Consider the following 19,850-nt stretch of genomic DNA (forward strand, 5'->3'; position numbering starts at 1 on the left):
GCACTATTTTATTGACTAGGTAGGTAAAAATCTCATTTTAGTCTCATTTTTTTTTATAAAAGGCTCATTTTACTTAAACACAACCGAGACGAATATACATTAAAAGTGAAAGCACCTTATATACAAGATAAACTCAACGGAACGATAATATTCAAATAAGCACTTTGTTTAAAATGCCCACAGACGTAACTGAAATGTTCGTCAAAGATATGTTCATTACAATATCGCGAAAATGCGCAGCTTCAGCTAATCCATAATATCTTAGCTATTTGCTATTAAGTTTTAGGCAAATTCGCCATCTTTCGCGGTGAATCTATCGGTTTGGTTGCGTGCCTGTTACTATGAGTTCCAAGTGAATTTCATCTCTTTTCTGTACAATGAGTGACTCTCTATCTTCATGATATGATGCTCACTGATAACGAAATGCTCTCAACGTACACAAAACGTTCTATTTCCTGCAATTGATAACCATCAAATAGTAATCATTAAAAAATTACACAGTAAGGCGAAACACATTCGACGATATTAGAGTACATCAAAAAACCATTAACATGGATCTAGATGATTCGAACGATGACTTCGTCGCGGGATCGAGCAGACGAGCTAGAAGAAGGCTTGCTAAGGTTCATATCCGAACCTCCTCCGCGTAGGATCCCCAACATCAACAACAACAGTTGGCGCTATTTGCAGACCTGGGCTTGAATCGTTAAGCAAAAATCAGCCTCTCTGCCGGGAGTGTCGTCATAGCAGCAGACGGTTCAGAAAAGTGAGTGCGGCACCTTGACCACAGTAGAGCAACAGCAACGATGACAACATAAGCGGGGAGAAGTGTTATTGGTAGCCGCAGTACACACAGACAGCCGTAATAGCAGTTGCAGCAGCTGCTGCTGCACTTGTGTGAACGAAGTGACTACCAGATAGCGAGTATTTGTGTGTGCATTGTGTTGCAGGTGCCGACCGTGATCGTTATCATGTCGATGGATGGTAACTAATACAGTACTCATCCCGTGTCGAATTGACGGCTGAACGGCGTCAAAAGATCTTCTCCTGTTAGTGTTTTTCTTTCAACGTTCTGTGTGACTACAAACGTCTTACAGATCACTCAAGCGTTATATGTTGACAGCCAGCTCCAGCTAGCTGGGACGCCCATGGCAAAGGTGCAATTTGTTATGGATTTTAAGATCATTCATTGGCTGAGTGCGAATTTCGCTACTCTGCAGTCACAAATCATGTACGGGGCAAACAATAAACCGTGAGCAGGTCATAACGAGAGCTCGGGTCCAGGTGGTTACAACCGACGGGTCAGTTGGGAACTGCAACTACAATCGACGGGGAAAGGAGCAAAGGAGAACGAGATGGCAGACAGTGAATCGGTCGGCATTGCCTCGCCCCAGCCAGTAGGTTTGGTCAAAAAGTGTTCTGTATGTGCTGCTGAAGTCAGCATTAAATCCGAACCGTTTCTGTTGCCGTGTCTGCATACGGCATGCAAAGCGTGTCTTCCCGACGATCAATTAACGGTAAGCGAAAATGCGAATGTCACACACGGAACGATGACGGCTATTATGACAAACTGAAACAGCACACGTCGTTTAGATAGTCAATAGCATGACGTGCTACATATGTAAGTTAAATCATGCGCACTTGATGCGAAATGTTTTATGAGATGCGTGAGAGCACTAAACGCCGTATCTGTTTTTATTATTATCATTGGCGTATTCCATGAAAGAAACTTACTGTATTATTACAATAGGTGTTCCAGCCTTTTTGCAATAATCGCCTGTGAACCTGCCTAATAGTACGCTCTTAGGCCATTGCAAATACTGAAGTTAAATTTCTTTTATTTCAAGTTATGCGCGGGCTGTGGAAGCCGACGCGCGGACAGAGGAGCAATCAATGGTTTCTCATAACGCTTATTTTTGTGTAGCTCGTGTATTACCATAAATATGAGACATTAAACATATTCGAAACGAGGTTAATTGCCTATATACACCAGCAATTCGGGGGACAATTTGTTAACTTGGATTACGGGCGAAATAGAATATAATTTCGTTTACTTGATGTGGTTTTTGCTGGTACAGTTAGTTAATGCATGGCCAGTTAACTGGTTTGCTAAATACGCGGTCGATCTTGAAAGCATGGTTGAAACTGGTGTACTTTAGTTCACAACAAGTTATCCCAGGTAAATTAAACTTAGCTTAGTTTCATCGTAGTATTGTGTAAAACAATAAAACAACACATTTTCTTGTACATAGGCTTCTCAGACTCGGCAGACTCAGACCTACTTGTGTAACCATTGGCAAAATGACTCATCTAATGCGTGCACCTTATCTATTGACTCATAGAAACCAGACGTTTAATTTGATATTAAAGGCTGAAGTAATGTTTGGGATGACTGTTCTACATATAAGCGACTCAGTTTTATTTTAATTCAGTTTGGTAGTTGTAGTAATACATAGTAGTAATAGCGATAAAGTATCCGATAAATATTTTATCAAATCCCTCAAATCAAACGGATATTTTATGATTTTAGAAATGCAAGTGTCAAAACAACTTCTGATAAGCTATCAACGCTAATGCTCTTGATATCACGAAAAAATAATATTCTATGGCGCTTTTCTTGTTTTATATGAACATAAAATTCGTGTTAGCCACAAGATTATCAAAAGAACTTATTCCCATTATTACCGCTCTTAATAAAAGGACACGAGATGCCAAAGCTTGTCCGCAATAAATTATACCGTGGATCCCTTGAAGTGTTACAAATTCCTAGTGAAATACGCTAATGGATTGAGATTTATAAGGTCTCGAAATTGATTTTTTATATGCATATATATGACGCAGTGGCTAAGGCGACCGAACTTCTAATTGAGAGACCAAGGAGTCGTTCGGTGGAGTTTCACCTACCACACACACTACACTACGTTTGTAATTAAGTGTTATATACATATATATGTATTCAGTGCTACAATGACGAGGTTCGACCGCAGGAGGCTAACCAATGATCGGCTGGCGCGATAATCTTATACATTAAAGATTGGCCGGAACCGAAGATACATTTATTATAATTATATAATATCTACGTCCGTTTCACTCATGTACGCTACCGGGCGAATTGCCTTCATCATTCGCCAAATCTCGCCGGATATCTCGTATGTTGGCCGTGACATGCCGCAGCCAACGTGTACCGCACAATTCGCTTCTTGAGAGTACACCTTGGGTTGAACCATGGCGGCACGTTCCGTGATGTGTGAAGGTGCTGGCGTGGAAGACGCGAGAATACAAGGATATGGGAATTATTTTTTAAGGAGCTGCATTCCCTGGCGAATGCAGACAAGGGTCTCTGCTTACAGCTTGGATATTAAACGACCAATCCCTTGGGCTCACCGCAACTCCGGCGGCTCCTCTAACAGCACGACCTTGAACAAAATCGAATGTAGTTATGCCTAGGACTCCGCTGACTGTAATATTTACTATGAAGACGACCACTGCGAGCATCGCGAAGACGGAGAAGCCGGGCGATTTCAGGAGATGCACGAAGGGGCGCTTTCTAACCATCCAAACCACCCGCGCCATCAATTCGTTCGCTTGTGGGTGGACTATGGCAATTTTTATATGGAAGGTGATAGAGCGTGCCAGATAATGCCGCACGCAACGGCTCCGCAAGTATCTGGCGTCATATGTAGATTGCGTCCATCGACCCGTAGCAGTCTTGAAGGGTGGGAAGGACCTCTACCACGTCGGCGAATAGCAATGAAAAGATAAACGAAACGAGTACAATAGTCTGCGCTCTCTAGCACCGACGGAGGCGCCTCCCTAGGGGCACGCGCCGGCCCCATAAAATAGAAGTCTGTCTTTTAGAAAAGACGCCTGGGGCAGGTGTTGCACGGTTTTGTCCGCTGACTAGCGCCGCATTTATGGATAATGCTCCCGGGTCGTTGTTTGGACGCCTCTCTGAAAAGTAACTGATTGCCTTGGTGGCAGAAACCAAATACCGACGGCTTGGCCAATTGCAAAAAGATAGAAGTCCTGCGGATCGGAATAATACATGGTAGCTTCTCGTAGCAAAAATTGACCGGCCATTTCATCCTTCATAGCAAGATAGCTTGATATTTCTTTAGAGCATGGCCACCACCGGGTCGAACACAAGCTTGCCAGCTAATGTGCTATAAACGATTCGGTTCCTGTATGCAGTTTTGGCGAAGTCCCGTACACACTGGCAGTTATAAGACATTAGCTTCAAAAAATCGTCGTAAGTAATGGACGGTATTGGGTGGCGCTAAAGATCCTGTAGCTGAAACTTTTTTTTGGATGATAGGAAATTGGATTGTTGGATATGTACTTACTAACTAATGTGTCCATTCACTACAGGTACAATGTGGACATTGCGAGCAGGCTTTCCCGCCGAGTGCTGCCATTCGCCATCTTGTGCTTCTCGAACGTTTGGAGAAGGATTCGCCCGAAGAGGAAGCAGGCTCGGAAGAGGCCGGGCCGAAAAATCTCTGCACTTCATGTGACGAAAACGTCGCCGCTGGAGGGTATGTATCTTCAGTTTTAGGTTAATATATTTGGCTGCTCTGAGTGAATTCGATGGACTTTAACATTGAATAACTTTTGAACTATGCCTCGGTAGAAGACGGAGTCTGCATGTAAATACCCCTGACTTCTAGAAACTTCTGAGTGAAAATTAGTTAAGTTTATTCCAGCAGAAATTATTTCAGAAACACAAGTATCTGTCCCGAACATCCGAAGTTATTGTGCCCCGAAGGCCACAGCGTTGCACAGCACGTGAATTGAAGAAGCTTTTCGCGAAAGTAGAGTAAAGCCTAAGGGTTACGTCGGCCAAACTGACGTTTTACACATAAAGCTGTGTAGAACTGTGACTCGATTACTGAAATGTAAAGACTGAGTGAAAAATGTGTTCTGCGTGGATTGACATTAGGCCAGTTAGAAATGCTTGCGGTGAATTTTAGATGCAATTCGCAGAATTTTAATAAAAAAAGACCCGCCTGAGGCATACGGTAAATTTTAGACGAAGCATGGTTCAGTCTTCACCACTAGTAGGAAAGATTAGGCGAAGACTGGTGTCGCGCCAGAAAGGAATCGAGTTTGGTGGCAGTATTATCTAGCACTTACGGTGACGGTTCTACTTGCAGTAGAGTCTCTGTTACTATGAAACACTTGCCGAAATTAAAAATACGCCCTGCTATCTCGAGTTCCTCAAAAGGCTTCTAAACCGTTGGTGACGATTGAAAGCACGCAGTTTAGTTACATGATGATCCCATCGTTATACTTCAGTTAGTTCCTGAATTGAGCAAAGAAATATCCAACATTGATTTTAGTCCGCTTGTCCTTCCAATCCAATTCTGTAGGATTATAGAGCTTGCCATGCCGTAAAAAAGTCAACTGGTAGGCAAACATACCTTACTGTCGTTTTACTTCAAAAACCCGTAAAAAAAATTACATATAGGAAAGCGAGTGATACGAAAATATACATCCAGAATTTGGGAGCGAGAGAACAAGTGTACAAAAGTAAAGGAGAACATCTCTAACACATTAAAAAATCATTGTTCTAGTCCAATCAGTCTAGAAGTTATTTAATGTCAAAGTCCGCTGGATTCGCCTTTAACAGCCTAATACATTTGCACAGCTTGAACCTTGTCAAGTTCTATTGTAATTTACGAAGGTCGAAAATCACTATGTATCTTTGTGCTTTCTTCTCTTGTCTGTAGTTACTGTAAGGATTGTGAAGAGTGGCTATGTGCGGCTTGTATTTCGGCTCACCAACGCGTTAAGGTGACCAAAGACCATGTCATTCTGTCAACTGAACAGGCAGGCCAAGCATTGAAGGCCGCGGCAAAACAGCGATACCAGATGTGCACAAAACATCCGAAAGAACCGCTAAAATTCTACTGCAGCAAATGCTCGGCTCTTACGTGTCGCGATTGTCAACTCGAGGATCACCAGAACCACGGGGACTATTTAGCTCTTGTTGCCGCCTGGAAGACGCAAAAAGAGAAACTTGAAATATTGCAGAAGCGTATCGCCGAAAAGCAGGCATTCGTGCGGGAATATGTCGCTTCACTGGAAAAATGCCAAGAAGCCAACGCCCAGGTTAATAGCCTTGCGGACTTACAAAGTCCGTAAAGCTATTATCTATTGCATCTGGTTAAATTTGTTCAAAATAAATAAGACTATTAAATCCGACAAAAAATTGAGTATGGTGATGAATGAGGTGGTATTTAAAATTAATATCTTTAGTATAATTTTTAGCGTTACTGAAGTAAAGGCGAACAGACGAGTTTAATAGAATTCCCAATGTACTTATCATGCTTCCGTTGCGCAGGCTGAATCGAAGGTTGTGGCAGACATTAGAGCCTATGCCGTGCGGGCTATAACGTTAATCAACGGGCGAGCGAAGAAACTCATCCGGGAGGTTCAGGACATTTGCAATTACAAGAGAGACGCGCTCAGTTACAAACGTCACGAATTTCTTCAAGTGAGTAATGCAGCACCGAACTAAACTAATTTAATTACAAAAATATTTAAGTAAAATATACAACAACAACTAATCAAAATGATAGATCCATTAATATTTTTTATTGATTATTAACATTTTTATGCTGAACATAATATCGATATCAGTTTGAGGAAAGTAAAGATTTATTGCATATCTACTTTTTCGTTTATTATTATTTTAGCTGTGCAAGCGTTTGCTCGACTGTCATGCGACAGTGGACGATCTTGTCTCAACTGGCAGCGAATTAGCGCTTATGCACTCGAAACAAGCTATGGAACGCCATATGGGCGCGCTTATCGAACGGGTCGTCCAGTTACCCAGCAGCAAGGCTGAGATTAATATAAAGTTCAACTTTGAGCCGAAAATTCTCGACGCTATGGCAAATGTCGGCAATATCCTCGACATGTCCTCGTTACGTGGGGCACCGATGCACGGTCTCCGAGCACAACTCAACGGCCAACAGGTGCGTTTAGAATTTTGCGTTATATTTTGGCCAGAACTTTTCGTCGGTCCGCCGTGCAATACTGTTTTCCAGTAACGTACATGTTGTAGATCTGAGTACGTATTTAGGGTCAGGGGTCACATGGTCGTAGCAGCATCAGTGTGATAAATTTTCCAAGAAGTTTGTACCATTTTGCATTTGATTAGGGGTATATCACAGAAATATCACAGATAGGGTTGGATTCAGTGCCAGTCAACGTGGTCGGCACTTGAAACCTTTTTGACACTATTCAACCAGCACACGAAATTTTGCTATACGCTTCTTTCATGCGTGTCAATTCACAATATACCTAATTTATTGTACATTTTTGTATAGAGCCGTCCACAATCAGCTGGTGGGATGATGGCCAATGGCCGTTCGGTACCGAGTCCTTCACTGTCCAGTAAAAGTAATTCACCTCATAGCCTAGGAGGAGTTCCTCCTTCAAGCCAACAACATTCTGACAGACCTCTGTCTGGGTCATCACGAGATCGCGATCACGAACGAGAACGAGAGCATCATCGAAGACCGACACCAACAACTTCACCTCTTGACGCCGGAAATAAAGATGACGTGATTACGGGTAAGACGCCTTAGTTTAAGCCAATTCTACACATAAGTCGCATTTCGAGCATGCTTAAACTTGAGGCTACTTAGGTGATAAAGAAGAATAATACATTACACGGTAAGTGAAAAAAATCCGTGTTATAGTTCTTGTCGCGCATATAAAAGAAATCTAAAATTTTCGTAGATAAATTATATGATTAGGTGTTAATTAGTAGACATAATCGCTTTGAATTTTCTATTCTTTTTTTCGTTCATGGAAACAGGCGATGTGGAGCCGCCAAGCGGCGGTCGCATAGCGCCCTCGCCGTTATCCGCCGTGCCCTCCAGCGCAACGTCAAGCTCAGTGAGCAACTCTGCGTCAACGTCAGCAGCCGAAAGAAGAGCAACCGGAGTCAGCCCGGCCGAACTCCATCCACAGGGACCGCCTGCTTCAGCAGAGGATAACGATAACAGCGACGACTGGTGCGCAGTGTGCCACGACGGAGGAGAACTCCTTTGCTGTGGACTTTGCCCGAAGGTTTATCATCTTCATTGTCACGTACCTTCGTTAGTGTCCACTCCAAGCGAGGACTGGAAATGTACACTGTGCACGCCTGTACAGGATGACCCGGCTCCAGCTGCCACGAAAGATGGCACTGGAAAGAGAAAAATACCCGTGGGTCTAAGCGGTAAACAGCTGAAAACGGCTGAGAAAATTCTACTACAGCTATTTTGTCACGCTTCGTCAACGCCGTTCCAAACTCCTGTTAGCCGGACGGTCCCGAACTACTTCAAGATCATTACGCGGCCGATGGACCTATCGACGGTCAAACAGAAGCTCTCGGCAAGTCACTTCAATCATTATGAGAGTGCGGCCGCTTTCATACAGGACATCAAACTGATTTTCAGCAATTGTTACACGTTTAACGCGAAAGAGTCACCGCTAGCGAAACAAGCTCAGGTTAGTGCGATATATTTTAGTTTAAACATAATCTTTCATGCAACGAACGCTAAGCATATTTTTCACCTAATATAATTTTAATAAAAATTTGTCAGAGAATACGATGAATGGTAAAGCGGTATTGCGAACTTTATATTTCGCAGCGAGTCGGTGCCCCCCACATTTTATATTCGGCACACACATCGGTGCCCTCTTTGAGGCGCTTCGTTTTGAGTCAGACAGGCCTACTTAAATTAGTTATTTTTATAACCTCTAATATTGCATGCTACTTCAAACCGCTATTATTGGGTGGGCAAATGAGGACCAACCTAAAAGCGACAAACCGATCGGATAGGTTACATTTACTATTGGGTGGATTATATTTTGGGTATCACTCGGTGGATTATATTCACAAATTGTAACAAAATAGTTCTGCGGCGCATTAGTGTGCAAATTTTGAATCACATCTTAATCTTCTTCACATTTCCTGCTTAACCTCTTCGATCAGGATTTTTCTACCTACCAACCCCCACTGGGGTTCTCCTACCTAGCGCCCCCGACCAGGTTTTTCTACCTACCACCCCAACCAGAATTTCTTTACCTACCCTCTTCGACCATTGTTTTTCTACCTACCTCTCCCGAGCAAGGTTTTTCTACCCATTTCCTTTGTTGTTTAGTGTTTGCAATCCGAATCCAGCCGTACCAATCTGATCCCTTTTGTCAATCGTGCGGTTGGCAGGTTGAGAGTCCTTGTTGTGTAAGCCTGTTGTCGCAGGATCATCGAAAGCCCTCGGTCGTGTCCAAAGCCTGAAGTTAATCGGGTCCACTATTGCCAAAGCTTCATTAGTAAGCTTTGGCAATAGTAGACTCCCGTTCAACATGCGCATGAAATATCGGACGTATATATGCGCAGCGCAGCTAAAGAATACCTGACGCAGGACGAGGGCGTCTCGTGGGAGTTGTAGAGTTTTGAATAATCCCTGTGATAACGTAGTGGGTAAGGTGTTTGCTTGTTACACTTGACGGAATGCCTAACAGCAATACTTGGCATAAAACTATATATGAATATATGAGTAAATACCACGTCTATGCGCGGAGCAAATAGGTGTAAGTATTTAATGCCACGTCCACGTGCGGAGCGAACAGCTGTGAAGTGCTTGATCTTGCTATCTGACGACAAAGCTAAACCGGTCCACTTCAATATAGACCTATGTAGTTTTCGTAGAAAACCCTAGTTATTCATTATGCCTTACGGGAAGTCAATGGCTGATATGATCTATCTAAATATATCGGGTCAGTTTATCCAAAATGTGCCTTCTAACCCTGCCCCAGCTCTGTGATAAAAAATTTAGTCGACGTATCTAACTATCCGGTTCACATCATGATATCCATTACAGCTACTTGAGGAGTATTTCAAGCTGTTGATAGAAAAGGAGCTACCAGAGTGTGTTAACGACCTTCAAGAATCTCAGTCAGAAGACGTATCGGATGCAGCCAAAAAGGCGAAGACAACTTGAGACGCGCACAAGAAAATGCTACATTCTATGGTTCCCAAAAAGCATATTTAACAGCTGAAACATGGGTGTATTTTACGAACACGGCGTGCGATGCGTAGGCGGCTTGATGACTGACGACCATTTTGACTGCTGCCAACTGCAGCGAAGTAGAAGCACAACGATGGATCTTAAAAGATACAGAGATTAGTACATGAATGTACAGGAAATCCAGACGTTCTTGAGTGTACGTCTACGACACCTCTTGGCTATCAAGTAAGATCAGAATCCATTGCAATAAGTAATAAAACTCACCCGGTGTTTAATGAATAGGCTTAAATACATAGGCTTAAATATGAAGGCACAGCTCTGTCAGCTGGAAAGGCCCAATTATAAAACAATGTTACTGTGAGACTTTCAGGGGGCTTAGTGTGTGTGCATGTGCTCTAATACAATTCAAACCATTATTTATGTTTATGAGCGATTCGTCACATAGTAATGGTTTCAATCAATGAGACCGCGCCGTGCTTCAGCGTGCAGTGTAAATACTCTACGAGTGAAATATGTTATTAAACATGCTATGTATACATGTCATGTCATTGCTACCTGACGTGAAACACAAACAAGTACTTAGTCAATGAATGAGTATATAAAGTACAGTTCTATAACCGACGCTAGTGGCAATGCAAGTTTCAGTTTCTAAACCATTGTCTGTACATCAAACATGTTGCCTGCCAACGGCGGCGTATGTTCTGTACGTATTTGAATCGACATTCGAATTCCGTCGGTGGTTTCTGGAACTGACATGGGATGCAGTATCCATGTACAAGTCACTTGGGGTATACTACTAGACGCGGGCACATATAAGGATCTTAAAATCTAGCAAAAAGTCTAACAAGCAAAGATGACCAGAATGACTCAAGCTCCATAATCTCCTCCGTCAGAAATGAGAGTCACGATTGGCCATCTTCATTGTTGGCTTTTGCTGACGTAAGAACAAAATAGCGAATTGTAAACGAACAACAATGAAAAGCAAATTATAGAAGAACCGATGTTGTCTCCTGTCTGTATATTACCGCTGTCCCAGACACAGTAGTACTGATGCAATCGACCAGCAACACATGTTCCGGACGATAGCAGTTACTGTATTATGTATTATAATGTATATTATTCAATCGAGTTATATTTGCTTGTGTATCAACCGTTTTTTTTGAGGTGTCAATAAGGATTAAGCTAATACCAATAATAATTTATAGTATATTAGTGCTGGACATGAGTCCTATACGAATGAAACATGTCAAGTCAGATAAATGTTTCGAATTGGATCAGCAGAGCTCAGGAATTGAACATCAACTGCATTCGTGTAGATATATACACATGCGAACATGTATTACGGATAATTGCTGATGACACGAACTCATACATCTGCTCTTAAAGGGTGGCATCTGGGAATGTTTTGTGTTGACCTATTTTAAATGCATAGTTAGTTAACCTCGACACCTTTGATACTGAAAATAAACTATTATATATAGTATACATATTATAAATGTAAAGTTAGGAGTTATTAATTAATATTTCTAGGCATACGTTTCAACTTTGCTTAAAATTGAAATTCTCGAGTTCAAAGCTTTCAGAGTTAATGGTTTTACTAGAATCATTGTTGTAACGATATGAAAACTAGTACGCAATTAAGATAGAAATATTATGTGGAGCCCCTGCAAGTGGTTGCTAGTGCGTGTGTGTAGTTCATATATATTAGATAGAATGGACAATATAGCTTGAATTCATAAATTCTACAAACAGTAATTCTGTTTATTGAACTAATGATGAAAAATGATATATATGTCATTAGTTCAATCCACATATGTAACAATCATGTATGTCATTAGGTCAATCCACATATATAACAATCATATATGTCATTAGTTCACTCCACATATATAACAATCATATATGTCATTAGTTCAATCCACATATATAACAACCATATATTTCATTAGTTCAATCCACATATATAACAGTCATCTTAAGTTGGGACTTTTCCTTTTAAGTCGTTTGCAGGACTACATCTACTTTGTCGTGCTGAAAAGGTTATTTCTAATGGTCGAGTATATAACCTTAACTGCAGCTTTAATTAGCTTCAACAACGGACTTAAATTATGGACTAATAAAAAGCAAAACAGCCAAAAGGCGTAAAAGGTACAAGAAGTTGCAGAAACCTTTTAAAAAACCTAGTCTTTGTAGCATATCTAGACGATCAAATTTATAACTGACTGTTCCATATTTGTACCAAGCATCCAGGATTATCAGAGATGTTTTTCGCGTTATTTCCACAAATTTTGGAGTTCTTATCTAAACCCTATCAAGGATCATCCGCTTAGCGTAATTAAAATCTTCCACAGATTTTTGGAAAGCTGTATGGTAACTTAAAATAAGCTTGACCGAGAATTTCGAGCAAAAAATAATTTTTTCCTATTCAGAAATTCGAGTCTCGTAAAGGGATTCGATAATAGCTGCTCTTTACTCAAATTGGGGAAACCGTTGACTATCAGTAGACAACAACAGTTTAGCATACTAATATATATATATATATATAGTCGATTATAACTTTAGAAAGGAAAGTGGGATAGTATAGGCCACTAATGCTTTCGTTCATAAAGAATTTCGTAAAGAGTTCATTGTTTAATAAAATTAAATGATAATGTTGTTTTTTTTAGAAAGCGCTGAAGAGAAAGTAATATATAACCATTTATTGTAAAATCAAATAAGTCAAAAAAGGAAAAATAGCAATTTACGTGCCGTTCTTTAAAGCCAACTTATATTTACTCAAGCCTGTGTAATTATTGCAGCTCTACGTTATTTAGAGATAACTACCTATAGTAAATTCTCATCTGACACTATGATTATCTACAATGTGGTGTATACGTCCACAACATTGTTTTGCCTGAACGATGCGTTATAATGACAAAGTCGTCCAAATGTCTTTCAAAAGCAATGGTGTAGTTAACAAAAACAAAGAGCGGCACTGCGAGTTGGAAAATATGAAGTTTTAGTTTACGTCGATATATATATATATTATCTCTAAGGGTGTTTGGTACTATGTGCATTTACATAGCCGTGTGCAGAAACATTCATTCAATGAGTAAAAACATCATGCATGAAAATTACATAACAAGAATTTATCAAGTAAAAGATTTAACCGGTATTCAACACCTACGCGATATATGGATTTGTTTGTTACCTCAATGTCTATAGACTACTTATAAACATCTTCATAAACCGCTAGCTGTCGATTGCTTTTATATGAAAATTGTTATACATTCTGCAGTTAGTGTCAGCGCCCTAGTCACTTTCTGAATAGATCATCGGAATCTGAGTCGGAACCAAATAGGCCTTTACTGTTCAGTTGGCTCTGTGGTGTCGTCGCCTGGCCAAAGTTCTGAGGTAAGCACAAGCTTGTCAATGATTTGGGCACTGTTTGAGTAAGCGTTTTGAAATCCTTTTTTGTACCAAATAGGTCTTCATCATCATCACCGGAATCCTCAAATAATTCGTTTCTTGAAGGTATGTTTGCCTTCCGCAAGCTTGCTATGTTCTGTCTTTTGATAAGTCTTTTCTTATCCGAAGGTGCGCTGCTTATTTTTGTCGCTGCTGCAAAGTTACCAGCAGCCACACTTTGTTTATTCTTCTCCGCACTAACTTCCGTGTCGCCGGCAGGAAGTACTGAAAGGGGATCCGTAAATGACTTTGAAGGCGGTACGTCTTTCGAAGTCGTTAACGTCTTCGTAACAGTCGTAACAGCTTCTCTTGGTAAAGTTTTCTTCTGCGGTATCGTTTGCGGGGCAAACAGTTCGTCATCACTGTCCGAAGAAAATAGTTTCGGTGATTCCTCTGCTAGACATCTTGTTGGCCTATTAGACTCAGTGTTTGAAACGAGCGCAGGTTTTTGTTCCGGAGTCGGAATATCCGTTTTGATATCCTCACTCTGCAAACTATTTTCCTTTGTCAACTTTTCGTTCCTTTTTATTATAAATATATCTGAATTTTTGTCCATTGACGGAGTAATTACTCTGTATACGTCCGCTTGACTTCCGAGCGATGCTTTTAAGGTGCCACCGTCAGTGACACTGGTGTCAGTCTTTTCCGTATCCACATCCATTATTTCGCTTTTGGATTCCTCCGAGTTACCACTTTCATCTGTCACTTGATCAGTGTTTTCTTGCGAGGTGCAGGTTTTCGTTCTGGATGGCAGTCTACGTCCAATGGGACCTTTTGCGCGACTTTTTGTGATGTTTATTATGCCTTTGTTTTCAACAACTTTTCCGATAGTTTGGCCACCAGAAAAGAGTGCTGACTCCGGTTTTGCAATCGACGAATCCACGGATTCCGATTCTGACCGGCTATCGCAATCGGAATCACTGCTATGGGTCTTGCGCTGAGGAGGTGCTATGCCGAACTGCTGCTGCTTTAACTTAAGGCCTCGCAACAAGCCTACAGGAAGCCCGGTTCCTACCCTCTTTACCGAATCGATTTTTCCTGTTTTCTTTGAGGAGATATCCTGATCCATTGTTGTTTCGTTCGATGAAGTATCGTCACGTACTATTTTTTCCACTGCGATGTGTTCAACTTCTTGTCTAGAGTAAGGTTGAGTCTCTTGGGAAAGACCCGCTTCATTTTCCGCTGGTGTTTTGATTATATTCTTACTTGTTGTATTTACTTTTACGGGAAACGGTGGTTTGATCTTTACTGGGATACAAGATTTAACTGGAATTTTCCACAGTGAAGAATTTCCTTGCTCAGGGGCTGGAAGCTTGGCCTGATCCGCTACCAGAGATTTATCTTCGGATGCGATCGGTTGTTTTAGTTCGTCGGCTATGGGAGTGGTACTTACGGCCGCAATCGGAAGCATGACTTCATCGAAGGTCAATTGTTCTGTAAACTGCTTCTCCATCTTGTTAGATGGAGACTCATCATCAGGTAATGTTTGACGGCTGCGTTCACTATACGAGTTGCCGCTTTGAGTATCGCCGTCAACAGGTACCGTACCAGACTGCTGTTGTTTTTGCCTTACACTCTCTACTGTGTCTATAGGAAGTGCTGCACTAATTTTGTTTACGCACTCCTTCTCGTACGTCATCTTCAAATTGCTTTCTTCCTGTTTCTGGTCCGATTTTTCATCTTTCTTATTTTCCACTACCGTTTCAGTAGCTGGTTTTATCTGTTTTTCTAGGGTTGATCTAACAGTTGAGTTCACAAAAAGATGTTGATCAGTACCTAGCGTTGACTTTGAATAACTTTCAATTCTCGGAAGTTTTTCTTCGTAAGCAGTAGGCTTTTTTAAGGGGTCACCAAAAAGAGAGTCATCGTCGGATTCACTATCGAATAGGGCTAGTTTTTTTGATGCCACTTTTTGGTGGTCTGTATCTTGAATATTGTCCACCTCAGGCGAATGTTTTCTTATTGCCGATTCATCAGAATCACTGGAAGGAGGCTTTACAAAAGATTCCAACGGCTTCGGTATATGCTCTCTAGACTGAAGCTCTGCAATGGTTTTCTGAAATAGAAAGTATAATAGAGTTCACTGTACTGAAAAATTGTATGCAGCTCTATATATGCCAATTCTCATTGAAGGATTCGCTGTATTAGCTCACATATATATTTAACACATACATCTTATGCTAACTGTCTAACCGTGCTACACATAATATAGGAATATTGCGATATGTTATCTATAAGAAATAAGTAAATATATAAGCCCATCGTCTATATCGCTTGAAATATCGCGGTTTAAACTCTTCAAAAGAACCTACGAGTTTGAATTGATAAAATAAATATCAAATTTTTCAAATTTACAAAATTAATATATTTGCAGACAAAAAAAAGAATGAGTATGTTTATAGATTATGCACCTTCTCAGTGATTGTGGCTCCTATAGGATCTAAAGATAAAGGAGTAAATTGAGGTGGTTGTAGATTAGCGTCCGGCGCGGAAAATCGAGAGCCAAATATTTTTTCGTCGGACCTATCCTTGTCTGTAGTCGGTTGAAATGGTATCGCGGGAAGCAGGGCGTTTTTACGAACTTGCTCTTTTTCAATAGATGTTGTTTTGGCCTTTACTGCTGGTTCTACCGAATGTGGTGACGCTGCTATGTTTTTATTTTTCTTAAATAGGGGCGATGGTTTCTTCGAGAATATGTCGCTTTCCGAATCACTGCCACTGTCAAATAGGAATCCCCTTTTCGGAAGGTCTTTTCGATATATAATCGAATTTCTATGCTCGTTACCAGAATTGCTGAGGGTAGGCATGGACGGATGAAGCAGTGATGGCGTAATTTCCTTCTCTGATTCTTGATCACTGTCGAGTGTTAAGTTAGACTTGTTCTTTGTTTGGGAAAGTGGATTTTCCACTGCAGTGGTTTTGCTAAGGTTCAGCGAACTCGGTGGTGGCGCTACCGGGGCCAAAAGGTCAGAGTCCGAATCACTGTCGAATATTGAGGGACGCTTTTGTGCCAATGCAGTTTTCGTTGTCGCTTCGCAATTCCTGAACAATGTTGGTGGTGCGGTTGTGCCCTGGTTGTGATCTCGGGTGATTTCATTGGAGACATCTCTCTTTCGATCATCGGAAACTTGCGCAAAAGCCGTAGGCTGAGATTTTTCTGAGGTATGTTTGATGCTCCTACGTTGTTCTTCTTCGGCGTCGGTTGACTGCTTCGTCCTTTGCGTTGTCTTAAATTTTAGTTCACTAAGAAATGACTGTGCAGATACTATCGAGGCGGCTTCTAATGGCTCTTGCTTGTCCAAAAGTGATGTGACCTTTGTCGCTTGTCGAGCCGATTTCTTTTGTTGACTCACTTCGCAATATGTCAAGGATGGCTTCTGAACGGTACCAAACAAATCTCCATCGTTTTCACTTTCGTCGTCAAAGGGGCCTCCAGGTGAAGCAGTGTCTTTCGAATTTCCTGGCTGAGGTAAAATGGTCGGCACGCTACTTCGCTGTGGGAAGTCGAACACCGATGATAGACTGCTAGAGTCCTCGGCAAAGGTGGCTTCTCAAATATAAAACCAACATTTTTAGTTAACAAAAATAATTGAAAGCAAATAATAATTGAGAAAAAGCGAACCACCATTCGTATAATGCAAAGGCATCTTTCCTTGCAAATCAAATAACCTGCAGGCTAAACTAACATGTAATTTAGCTATTGTTTATATATATATATATATATATATATGTATAATATAGTATAATCTAAACAAAAGATTTACGTTTACATAGAATTCTACTTCTCAGTCTAAGCGGCTACTGAACAATCAGTGAAGACTGATATGAATAAGGTCTCGCTTAATATTCATTTTGCTTTCGGTACACAGTTTCTGGAAACCTGGCTTGTACTGCTTTCCAAAAATGCAGCCTGTAAATGCCACTACCTGAACACGCTGTTGGTCACGTTGATCAATAATTCATCTAGCACCGCGGCCAGCGTTATATCCTGGTATTTACATACAACTGTTGTTACTGCTGTTCTTACTTACTCGGCGTACTGATGCTCGAAGTCCTTCCCTGGCGGCTACGGTCAAACCACTCCGCCGCATCAGCTGCCTTTTCGATCTCGTACGGTAGTGAAATTGGTGATATCAGATCTTCAATAGCCTCTGACAACAGTGATTCCTCAAATGTACCTGACGTTTCAGGTACTTCCGCTCTACCAAGGGGATCCTCTTCTAGCCACCGTGGGGTGCCGATCACTAATGAGAATGGTCGCTCTCTTTGGAAGCACTCGTAACCGGTCTCCATGTCGGTAAGCTCGCCAGCTGGAAGTAATCCAAATGATTGGAGGCCCTCTTGAACAGCCTCGCGTAGTTCTTCCGCAGTAGCTGGCCGCGGGCCCTTTGGCTCTGGCGGTATCTTCCTCTCGTGAACTGCTTCAACCCGATTCTCGACGAAACGCTTCTCCGACAAAGCATTTAAATCCCCTATCACATTTCGAAATATCAGATTTACTTTAGCAGTTTCGGTCGTGAGCTGTTCGAGTGAAGGTGTCACTTCTGCCAGCCTTGAGAGAAGCTCATCTGACTTCTGAGCCAACCTATGAATCAACTCCCGATCCTGGGCCAAGGAGCGTTCATCCGCTTCAAATGGCATTGCTTCAATATTTTGATAGTTTCGACTAGTGAATCAAATTCTCACACATTATATGTGATATACTGATAATTCTACACGAAAACGTATGCACGTAAAACTTCACTCTGAGTTTGCGAAAACATAAGTTGATATGCAAACAGATTCATCAATAACAAGCCTGTCTTACAACTACACGGCTTCTTGTATCGTGTGCTAAACGAATCACGGGCAGCCGATTAAAGTTATCAACAGACACATGACAACAGCGTACGTATCCAAAGGCTGTAATGAATATGATGACCCCTCTTACCCCCCTCCCCCACCTGGTGTGATCGAACAGTAAGGTGTATCCAGATTTCGGCGCGCACCGAGCGCCAGGGGCGCAGGGGAGCTTTATCGAACACAATACGGCTGCGCACTCGGTGTTTACAGCCCACACGCAGTCGGAGCTTGTGTTTAGATTTTAGATAGATTTTAAAACTTCTATTTGGACCTACACTTTTAAACAGCTAGTCCCTGTTGGTTGTCGGCTGATAACTCTCTTTCCCAACGGCTGCAAAGCAGTCGTTCCACTCGCTCACCCACTGCGTGTGGTCGCCATGTTCGCTGTTTCCTGCCGCCTCAGCTGACTGTGGGTCATAATAAAAACAATAATAATAGTAGTGTAATTGCAAACGGCAAGCCGCAGTAGGTCGCTAGCGCCGATTGTTTTGATCGAATGAACGCATCGATCTAAATTTGAGCGAAAGGCTTTCTCACGACGAGAGATCGCGGGGTTGGTGTGGTTGGTACATTTGAGATAGACACTTATGGTCATGTAGTGATAGATAAGAGTGAAAAGGCAGTTTGAAACTAATACGAGTATAGTTTGTTCCGTGTATAACGTTGGTTTTAATTTTATAGTTTTGCTCTTACTTTATGCTCCATTTAAATAGGCCTCCTAGCAACAAATAGATCAGCTTGCAGCGGAGGGAAATACTAGTCATATCGATCCGATATTATACCTACCGAAACTTCCTTAGTGCAGTCTTACTTTTCCTCACTAACTACTCTCATAGTACTTGAAACTTCGCCCTTAAGAGTATTTCAGACAAGCACCTGTTAGTTTTTAAGTGCTCAGGAGTTCCGGCTATGCGAAGGATGGGTGAAGGCAATGCGAGCGGTAGCTAATCTTTAATAACAATAGCAAAATTACCTAAAATTTATAATTGATTAGCTAACCCGAAACAGTCATGCTCGCTAATCATTAATGCAAATGTATTTACTATTGTTATTATTCACAGTCACCGGGACGCTGATTACACTGAAATTACCGTCGGACTAAGAAATTCAATGCATTCGTCAATTGCAGTGCTTGTATGTCGACTCAATAATACTGCTATTTTGATATTCGCCCATTGCTAAATATAGAAGGGTTACTTAAATACCGCTAATCTAGCGGTCGCATTAGTAATAACATCTTTTTTTCGATTCTTCTGGTATTAATAAATTTAGCACGTTAGTAAATCTTATTTTTCTATGTTAGCAGTTTGATTGAGAATTAGGATTCTCCTGTTAGACGAATACTGAATACAAGAAATCTGTTTGATGACCTTGTATTAGGTAGAACCTGCATGGGCTTTAGATAGATTGGGAAGTTAATGTAATATTAATTCGTATCTTCAATAAAATGTATTCTCATTTTGGTTCCATTCAGACTCGTGTGAAATGGTGTAAGTCGTTGAAAATAATAAGAAAAAATAAAATATAAAATAA

The 19,850-nt window shown here is 41.3% G+C and overlaps 2 protein-coding genes across 3 annotated transcripts; one reads left to right on the forward strand and one right to left on the reverse strand.

Annotated features, from left to right (window-relative positions):
- Nucleotides 1-26: 26 nt before the first annotated feature.
- Nucleotides 27-11,530, forward strand: LOC111243933 (E3 ubiquitin-protein ligase TRIM33-like). Its single transcript, XM_022790297.2, has 8 exons — nucleotides 27-1,517; nucleotides 4,369-4,535; nucleotides 5,730-6,111; nucleotides 6,344-6,496; nucleotides 6,699-6,980; nucleotides 7,335-7,581; nucleotides 7,829-8,505; nucleotides 9,882-11,530. Exons 1-8 carry the CDS (start codon nucleotides 1,356-1,358, stop codon nucleotides 9,999-10,001), a joined length of 2,190 nt encoding a protein of 729 aa, XP_022646032.1. The 5' UTR covers nucleotides 27-1,355; the 3' UTR covers nucleotides 10,002-11,530.
- A 1,605-nt stretch (nucleotides 11,531-13,135) lies between these two features.
- On the reverse strand, nucleotides 13,136-18,679 carry LOC111243929 (uncharacterized). 2 transcript variants are annotated; one of them, XM_022790288.2, is made up of 3 exons: nucleotides 17,507-18,679; nucleotides 15,887-17,025; nucleotides 13,136-15,531 (listed from the first exon to the last, which is right to left on the reverse strand). In XM_022790288.2, exons 1-3 carry the CDS (start codon nucleotides 18,114-18,116, stop codon nucleotides 13,324-13,326), a joined length of 3,957 nt encoding a protein of 1,318 aa, XP_022646023.1. In that variant the 5' UTR covers nucleotides 18,117-18,679; the 3' UTR covers nucleotides 13,136-13,323. The 2 variants fall into 2 exon arrangements, with proteins under 2 accessions (XP_022646023.1, XP_022646025.1); XM_022790290.2 differs by having other exon boundaries at nucleotides 15,887-17,022; nucleotides 17,507-18,676.
- Nucleotides 18,680-19,850: the final 1,171 nt, after the last annotated feature.

Source organism: Varroa destructor, unplaced genomic scaffold, assembly GCF_002443255.2.
Source record: "Varroa destructor unplaced genomic scaffold, Vdes_3.0 BEIS01000002.1, whole genome shotgun sequence".
Taxonomy (NCBI): Eukaryota; Metazoa; Arthropoda; class Arachnida; order Mesostigmata; family Varroidae; genus Varroa; species Varroa destructor.